A 9,816-nucleotide genomic window follows, 5' to 3' on the forward strand; every position below is an offset into this window, starting at 1 on the left:
GCATTGTGCCGCTGACATACAGCTAATAGGATTTTTTTTAATCCTTTTGTGGTATTGCTGATGATGCTGAACATGTATTTTACTAGTTTACCAATATGTATCTTTGACCCTGATAGCCTACGAAAACGGAGCAATCATGGCCCAACATTGGCCCAATGCTGAATTTATTGGCGCGGTGTTGAGCCTTAGTCGGGCCGTTGTCGTAGGCTGTCAGGGTTTATGTAGCCTTGTTCCATTGTATTCTGACTGTCATAAAGTAATTAATTTTAAGAGAAAGCAGTCATGAACACAAGGAGCTGGGAAAAGTTGCCTCTTACAACAAGCGTGGATAAAGACACATACTTGACATAGGCAAGTACTCTTTTTTTTTTCAGTCACCACTAGAAGTCCCTGGGCATCATTTTGCTCTGAAAACTGAATCTCACATACGACAGGTGGATCTTTTATTTTAAAAATGTGCCAAATTGCTGCAAGTTGAACAGACTGTATCAAAGTATCACAACAATGGCCAATGCTTCTATTCAAATATTTTTTTAATAATCTTACATTGGTTATAAACAAAGGAAAATCTTCTTGGGTTTCAGAGGTTCAAATGGATTATCGATGCTACAACTGTGGAGAAGAATTTGTGAACTTTAATGATATTATATCTCATAACGTTGACAAACACTCGTCACTAAGGTTGAAGATTCGAGTTTTGACTCTAAGTGCAACAACTGGGAAGAATTCCTATGTGACACAAGACTTTGAAGTGGTTCCAGCAGATCTGGTTAAAGGCGGAAACAGAATTGTTGGCGACAATCAGAAGAAAAAAATTGTTGTTCTTCCAGAGAGTGACTCTTCGGTGCCCGATGAATATGAACGCCCGTCTTGTAGTGCCACAGGAAAAACTGCACAAGAGCAGTTAAGCGATCTTCTACCAGAAGTGGTTAGGAAATTAGAGGATAGTGGCCAATTGCAAACATGGGTTCAGTTTCACGAGTTGGTTGCGTCCGATTCATTTCCTTTGGACAATATAGCGTTCAAGCTATTTATGGATGTTGTCCGTTTTTATGCAAGTGGCTCAGCGATGTCCATGCGGTACAGCCCCGACGTGAAGTTGTGGTGGCGCACTGGCTACAAATTGTTCCATGGTAAATTCATCCGTTTCATGGGTGGACCCAAGCATCATGGTCAGCTACTTGAGGGAACAGCAGTGGATAGCAAGCTGTTGCCCCAAGACGCCAAGATTAACTTTGCGGTACCCTCAGCAAAATATCTTGAGACAGCATCTGTAATTAAAACAGAGCTGAAGCCTGGTGTGATCCAGGAGTGCGTGGAGACCGTCAGTATCCATGCAAAACAGGTGAAAATAAGTTTTGACTCAAAGAAGATAAATGGATCACTGACTCACCAGCAGGGTGATGTCGATCTTTTCGGCTGCGAAACCCGCCCCACGCTTTCTGAGCTAAATCAGAGAAAGGCCAAGGAATCAGATCTTCTAAACGAAATGGCACAGAAATGCGAACGTGGCACACTAACCTACAAAGAAGTTCAGAATGCAGTGCAAGTGGTGAGCACACGTATCAGGGAACTCAGAGAAATGGCATGTCTCAAGGAACAAGGGGTCATCAAATTCAAAAGTCTTGGCCATCCTGATTGGAGAACCTCCAAATACGTCTTCGTCATTAGTAGCCTCCAGTCATCCTTATTCGAAATTGCTGCCACAGTGAAGGCATGTCTTGATACAACAGACAAGCTTTGTCAGATTTCAGCCAAGCTACAAGACGCTGACCAGCTGTACTGTCTGGGTGAACGACCTCTTGACCTCCAGCATCAGAGAAACTACGTTTGCGTAGGGGATGGTGCGCAGGAAAAGATCACAGGGGGTGCAGGCATAACAAGATATGTTCTACAGCAAAGAACTGAAGAATGGCACAATCTCAGATCCACAGGACACGTCACGGGCAGCAGCGCACATCGGTCGCTGGGGTTGAACTCGTTCAAAGATCAGGTGGCCTACTATGACGAGAAGTTCTTGAAGAAAGAACCACCAGTGTTCTCAGACCTGCTGAAAAAGCAGCTTGAACATGGTCAAAGAAACGAACTGAATGCAGTAGCAACGTTGGTTGGGAAAATATTTCCGGCTTTCTATCCCCATTTGCGATACATTGAAGAAGGATGCATTGTATTAGAGAGAAATGACAAAAACTTCCTGGTCGTGAGTCCTGATGGTTCTGGGAGAACAGACGCGCACGAAACAGCATGCCTTGGCTTAGAGATCAAATGTCCGTACACACAAAAGAGCTTTGTGCCCCAAGTCCACTACCAGGTTCCTTATTATTATGTAGTGCAACTCCTGTGCGAGATGACGGCACTTCAGTGTACTAGTTTGTTGTTTCTGTCATACACAAGTGAAAGCACAACCTTCTTCAAAGTGCAGTATTCTGAGCCTCTCTGGAAGCGGATTTGGGAAGAACTTGAGCGTCTTTACGGTGATGAGTTGCCAAAGAGGCCCTCAAAACTTAGCAAGTGTGTCCCAGCGCTGAAACAACAACTGAAAGATTTTGTGGCACAAAACACAGAGTTTCTTGGCGAAATTCCGTCCTTGACCTCAACGCCATGCAAACATGAGTCTCCAAGCAGCACTACCTTCCATAACCACGAAGATGAAGTTCCATGTTTACACAACGCACCGCCGCTGATGGAACAAGAAACTCCCCAAGCTTTGTACCAAGCGCAAGAGTGCGTGAAAGAAGCAGCCAACCTGTGTAGAAAACGGGCCACCGAGATGTTTTTGTTTATGATGTCAGACCTCCATCGCCATGCCTTACCGTCATTGCCAGTGGCTTATGGCCTTCAGGGTCCAAGCTTGGACACAGCTACTGTTCGGAGAATGCTGCAGAGGGTGTTAGTGTCAGCAGAGGAAAATCACTTGGAAGTCGTCTCATTTTGCTGTGATGGGCAGTTCATAAAACTGGTCACAAGTGACATGGCTGGTAAACCCTTGACAGCACTTCAGCACCAGAAGGCCTACTATGAGGAGATCAAGAAAATTCCCAAGCAAACCCTTCTAAAATACTTCAATGATTTGCAGCTCAGGTCTGGTGAGGCACAAACAGGTGTACGCGTTGTATCCATGGCCGATGTTGCAATCAAAAGACGACATCTGAGGCTGATGTCTGGAAAGAGGACCAAAAAACATTCTGATACGAAACCTGAAGAAGAGAATGACTGCACGGGGAATGCAATCAGCCTGTTGCCTGAAAACCTGGGAGATAAGGTCGATGACTGTACTTACCAAGAGATCCTAACTGTCGTCAAAGACTTGATAACAACAAAGTCAAGAGACACTTGTCCAGATGAAGACACAGCCCAAGACTGCTCAAGCGATGACCGGCAACAGGAAGGACAAGATGTTATGAGACCTACAGTCGAATTGGATGAGGGTTCTCTTCAGATCATCCTGTCTGCTCTGCAGTCTGACAATCAAGTCAAAAACCAACACCAAGAAAAATGGAAGAGAGTGGACACGAAAGAACTCAGAGATTCACTTCATTCTGGAGATAAATTGTCTCTCCCAGAACTGAAAGTAACCCTCAAGACAATGAAGTACCTGTTTCCGCAAGAAACAAAACACGTTCTTTTGGCATCTCCAAAACAAGTCCTGCTAGAACACATACACAGGCTGCTCATTCCCAATTTCATTGGAATGCCCGAGACCTCGACCTCCAGAATGCGATCAAAGAAATGTCCAAATCTGAGAGATCTTGCCTTGAAAACAGCCAGAACTTTGCCAAAAGACCTGCTCTGCGCACTGTACGCTGAGATAGAATACCCGGATAAGGAAAGGCAGTGGAGGATGTCCTTTCCATTTTCCTCCACCAGCATGGTCAACAATCAACCGTTGAAGTGGTTTTCATATCCAGAAACCAGGTCTGAACAACAGAAACCACTTCTGGGCATAATTGATTCTCACCACATCCTGACAAATTTGCGCACAAAGGTGTGCAAAACCGGTATTGTGGAATCCAAAATCCACAGGGAGGCGTGGGTTAAGGTGGCCACTGAATGCAGAAGCAACCAGACGGGGCTGACTTTAGCGCATGTGGACGATTTGATCGATCGGCAGCGAAACTCCTTTGCGCAACTCACTTTCAGTGAACCTGTGCAGCTTGAGATGCGCAAGAATGGCCATCTGCAGGAAGCTGACTTCTGCCGTATGATCAGGCTGTGGTACCGAGCTGACGACGAAGGAGGGATTGAAGCTGATCAGCGTCTTGAGTGGCGGCTGTCAATGAGAAACTGGCTTCTTGGTCGGTATGATCCAGCTGCTTTTCCGCCACCTGCAGGCTATGTAGGCGGAGTTCCCACAGTCACGTTTGAGGCTTTGCTGACCAATGTTGAGAGAAAAATCCAAATGTATGCTTTTGCAAAAGCTTTCAACACACGTTCTCTCACGACGCTGGACGCGGAAAACTTTTTTGGGGTCCTAGCTGACATGACCCCAGGTGGGAGTGGACTGGCTATTCGCCCAAGAGATATTCCGGATGCGGTCAAAACAGCGTGTGAGATCTCCATTTTGCAGACCGATGCAAACAAGTAAGCCAGCCTATATAACTAACCTTGTATGTTTGAATGGTTTATATAGTGTGTGTTTGTGTGTCTGCGTGCGTGTGTGCGTGTGTGTGTGTGTGTGTGTGTGTGTGTGTGTGTGTGTGTGTGTGTGTGTGTGTGTTAGTGACACAAAACCCCAAGGCATTTATGCAAACTTTTTTTAAAGCCGTGAGTTTGAATAAAATTACAGATCATTCCACATGCACACCGCAAAAGCTCCAGTCTACCCAAAGATGGAGATGTGTCCGGCTGGTGATGACATCCAGCATGTTGGAGACAGTGCTGTTCATTCCAGTCGCGCGTCTCTCCCTCACTCAAGGTTAGTTGAACACTAGTTGATTGGCCGAGACACCGGACACCTGTGAGCTCAGTTGGAAACAACTGACTCTGCACAGTTGAGTGGCTGTAACTTGATCTATTTGGTATGTTCTCAAAGACCAATTGCAACAAAGTTAAAAGCAGTACAGTAAAAACCTGATGACAAACCTCAATGAATCAGTGTTATTCTTTAGAAGGAATAGGTCTTCTTCTTCCAAGAGTATTCAGGGTCAACGGGTTGACCGTTATCGATACAATTAAGTCCTAGCTGTCACATGGCGCCGCTGTATGTGGAGCTGCCGCAGTTAGCTTCCGCATTTGAACCCAGGCGAACCTATGTCTGACTGCGGCCCCATCACAGGTGTTTGTTAAACCTGTACTAACCAAAATCACTGCCAAAGAAAAACCACAACTGGGTCCAAAACGATATTTTTGTGCTAACCAATAATTTGCATTACCCAGACAATAATTATTCTTCGATTAAGGCCAAATATCGGGCCCATTGATTCGGCATCGGGCCGATGATGGACCATTATCGGTCCGCTGTCGTAGGCTGTCAGGGGAGCTATCTGAGAGCTCAGGTGGAAACAACTACATGTAATTGTACGCTGATGATCTGAGTGATATTGCCTTCGTCTTCTAACTCATCTTGTTTCTTTTGACAAATAAATGCAATACTGAAAAGAATAATTATTGTTGTTCTCACAGGGCTGCAGTCAACACAGAAATGGAGCTGTGTAGGCCTCAAGATGAAAGACGGCAAAGTGATGGTTTCGACGGAACATACAGTCCTGATGATATGTCTGTCATTCAGACAAGGTAATATAATTGAAAGCTGTTTTTGAGTCATTGCCATTGTTTGTTTATTAAATGTGCTCTGGGGATGGAAGAGAGAAAGATGGGGGGGGGGGGGGGGTGTCTGAAGACAACTAACGTGTTTATAAAGGTAAAGGTAGAGAGGATATTTATAACGTGCGCATATCTCGATCAATCTCGGTCGACTCAAGTCGCGGCAAACATCGCACTATACAGGCGTCATACTTGGAGGGCCCAGTCATATTCGAACCCGGGTCCCTGTGTCCGCGGGCGTGATGTTTCCTACTGAGCCATACCGACCTCCCCTTAAGGATTGGCAGAAACAACAAACAAATCCTTCATAACAATTCTAAAACGTGTTTTTCAGAAATCATGACTTTGATCTTCCTGCCCGAGCCAAAAGGAAAAGCAAGCGCAAATCTGCGGGAGTCTCAAAGCCGAATGAACCCAGCAGAGGGGCTCAGGGCGTCAGGCAGCACCATCGAACTGATGAGACCAAGATTTTACCTCACAAACGCCTTGGAATCATGCTCAATGACTAATTCTACTATTTATCAGTTTGGAGGTGTGACGTAAATACTTAATTTTGTTGTAATTTCATTATTTTGACCCCTTTAAATGTTCAATATTTGTTTTTGTTTTTCAAAAACAAAATATGTATTAACTGTCCATGTATTAGTATTGCTTTAAAGATGTGCTGGTAATTTGTAAATGTTCTGTGTTTTGTTCAAATGAACATTTATTGATACTAAGATTTAAGCACACATGCACCAACATAAATGTCATGTCACTTTAAGTGCTGCCCATGAGTCTTTTAGTAGTTCAATAGTACTTTTAAAAGACAGCACTGTACTTCATGCAGTTAGGGTGTTGTTTATTGTTGTGACATGAATCATGATAAATTCCACACTATGTAAATGTTTTTTGCAACCTTTGATCCGTTATCATTACATTTTTTTAATGTGTTTTACGTAGCAATTTGTGTTATCCTAAGAATTGCAATATTTAAAGATTAGGTTTCCAAACATGATGAGTGTCCCATTACTTATTTGCAACCTTTGACCTGAAATACTGTTTCTTATTGCAATTATTATGTGAGTTTAGGTATAGCAGTGTTGTTTTGTAGAATCCTGAGAATGTCAGAATAAGAAACTTTTAACTGTATTTTGTTTTTATTTCTGCTTCGCGCTCATCTTCTTTGACATGCATGAAACAAACACACCAAAGTACATGGAAAAAAACACTTTTTTTCCCCAAAATAATGTCAAAAGCAAAAATGTGTGAAATGTTAGTATGTATAAACTATTACAGAGTTGAACACATTAATTATTGTTCTATAATGTATATCATGGTTACTTTAACGTGTATCTCTTTCTCTGTCTGGACACATGCAAATAATTAACAGTCTAATGGACAAGGAACTGTAGTTGAATAATTTGCTTACCTTTCTCTTCCTTGGGTGCCAATGGCTCCCTCCTTTTGGTGTTAAATCCTTCTCTGGTGTCTGTCTCTTTATGTATTGGCTTTGTTGCCGATTCATGTCACAAATGTTTTGACAGGCTTTCAGAATGCTGACCGTTATTATTTTATGGTATGGTATTATTCTGCTGGTACTGATGTTGTTATGTATACCACATGTTTAACGTATGCAAGCATCTATGCAAATTATGATCACTTTTCTGTGTTGCGTGTGTGGGTAAAAGTAGTTGTCTCAAATGAGAATACAAACTGCATTTTACAGACGTGCTTTTTTCAGTATGTGTGTGGATAATCATGTTGAATATTGTATTTTAAAATTAGTTATGTCTAAAACACGAGTTTGCTCTTCGGAAAGGATCGTTTTCCTTGAAATTCAATACATGACATGATTTTTTTAGATGTCTGTTGTTGTTGGTTGTATGCTTCTTTGCATGTCTCTCTAAATACAAGACTCAATCACATTCACCAAATACGACTTAAAAACTTTGCATTTAAAAACAACATGAACTTGCATGTAAAATGCACACACCCCAAAAAGATTGAAAAATAAATTCCAAATTGTTTAATTAAAACTGAAAACAGAAATTGTACTGTGTACAAAAAGTCAAAACACAAGTAACTAAAACTAAATATTTACCATTTAACCTGCATTATTTGCCGACCCAAAGAACCTGAACTCAATCACATTCACCAAATACGACTTGAAAACTGTATTGTTTAACTTTGCATTTAAAATCAACATGAACTTGCATGTAAAATGCACACACCCCAAAAAGATTGAAAAATAAATTCCAAATTGTTTAATTAAAACTGAAAACAGAAATTGTACTGTGTACAAAAAGTCAAAACACAAGTAACTAAAACTAAATATTTATCATGTAACCTGCATTATTTGCCGACCCAAAGAACCTGACAAAGTCATCGGGTAGCTGGGGGGAAAGAAAGGTGGAGGTGGAGCTTCAAGCACAGAGATCTTTTTAGGCATTGAATACGCATTTCACCGAATGTCGGCGAAGCTGTTCTCTGTGCTTGAAGCTCGTAAAACAGTGCTTGCATGCACATGATCTACTGCTCGCATCACAGTGCGTGTAGCGCATGTGATCGGCCAGATATTTTCTCAGAGGAAACGTTTTGCCACAATGGCTGCAAGGAAACGTTTCGTTTGGTTGGCATGCGTGTCGAGATTTCGTTAGATTTTTCTTGTCGGCAAATGTCTTCAAACATGTCTGGCAGGTGTGAGGCTTCACCTTCGTATGCACAACGTTCTCATGCCTCTCTAAGTCTCGCTTTCGAATAAACTTCAACTGGCACTCAACACATTGGAACGTTTTCCCCCCTCGCGCCCCATGTTGGCATTTTTCGTGATGGAGAAGGCTGGATCTAAACTTATAGACATTTCCACATTCGTGGCATTGGTGGTGGCCAGGCATTGCCTTTTTTTCCTTGCGCTTTCCCTTGGCCGCTTCAGGCGTTGCCACCCCTTGTACATCATCTGAAGAAAAAGAAAACTTTATCAACATAAACACAAAACACTACGCATTACGCAAAACACTAAGTAACAATAATTATAGTATGGTGTCTTTTTATTATTACATCATCTAATTAATTCTGCCATAAGAGATACGATGGTTGTGCAGTGGTCTCCTGATTCACGCGAGGTGTACAACAAGGGTCCAGTATAGCAAGCGCAAAGTGAGCCGTCTGGGTCAGGTCCAGGGTAAGATGATAAGATATAAACGGTGACGACGATGATGATGATGATGATGATGATGATGAGCATTTTCATCAATTGCTCAGCGCGACTTTTCATGATTTCACAGAAATGTGATAAATTGTGTGTCCCTATAAATGTAGAGGCATATATAAGCCATAGCATGCATACCTTTTTCTTTGATCTTGAGAGGCGTTGAAGTAGATGGCGCTGTTGTGTCCTCAATCACGCTCACTTCTTCAAACGCGCTCATATCTTCAATCGTGCTCAACTCCAACACGCTTTCCAGAAACTTTCCAGAGATTTCCATTTTTTTCTGAAAAATATCTCCAAGGCCGTAAGACTAAGAGTAGATATTGGGAAGGCCAGTTCAAGAAGGTGTGGGTGGATCAATACATAATTTGCTGGTATACTGGGAACCGTCCCATAGATAAATAATGTTATATATTATTTGTGGCATAAACTAATAAAGTTAGTCTCTCTCTCTCTCTCTCTCTCTCTCTCTCTCTCTCTCTCTCTCTCTCTCTCTCTCTCTCACACACACACACACACACACACACACACACACACATACTGATGTCATCTGACTTACTTGGTATCACAAAAGGTGCTGCCTTGCCGGTTTTTGCTGAAAAATAACTCCGAGACAATTAGATTCAATGAATACAATGATACAAGTAACCGGCAAGTCATAAATCCAAGAAGGTGTGGGGACCGACACAAAATAGGCTGGTTGTGGGGTCCGTCACAGAGAAATTAGGTCGAAAGTGGGGTCCGACACAGAAAGTGGGGACCGACACAATGAATTATGGGAACCGTCACGCCTACGTCACAAAAGTGTGTGGGGACCGAACACAGCCAATTTCACTGACTACTTTTGTTCTTTTTATTATTAC

At 42.5% G+C, this 9,816-nt stretch overlaps 1 protein-coding gene across 1 annotated transcript; it reads left to right on the top strand.

The window, feature by feature from the left end:
* Positions 1-1,069: 1,069 nt before the first annotated feature.
* Positions 1,070-7,736, top strand: LOC138946722 (uncharacterized). Its single transcript, XM_070318126.1, has 5 exons — positions 1,070-2,103; positions 2,395-4,581; positions 4,787-4,915; positions 5,623-5,733; positions 6,098-7,736. The coding sequence occupies exons 1-5, from the start codon at positions 1,070-1,072 to the stop codon at positions 6,270-6,272; spliced, it is 3,636 nt and encodes a 1,211-aa protein (XP_070174227.1). The 3' UTR covers positions 6,273-7,736.
* Positions 7,737-9,816: the final 2,080 nt, after the last annotated feature.

Source organism: Littorina saxatilis, linkage group LG14 (genome assembly GCF_037325665.1).
Source record: "Littorina saxatilis isolate snail1 linkage group LG14, US_GU_Lsax_2.0, whole genome shotgun sequence".
Classification (NCBI taxonomy): Eukaryota; Metazoa; Mollusca; class Gastropoda; order Littorinimorpha; family Littorinidae; genus Littorina; species Littorina saxatilis.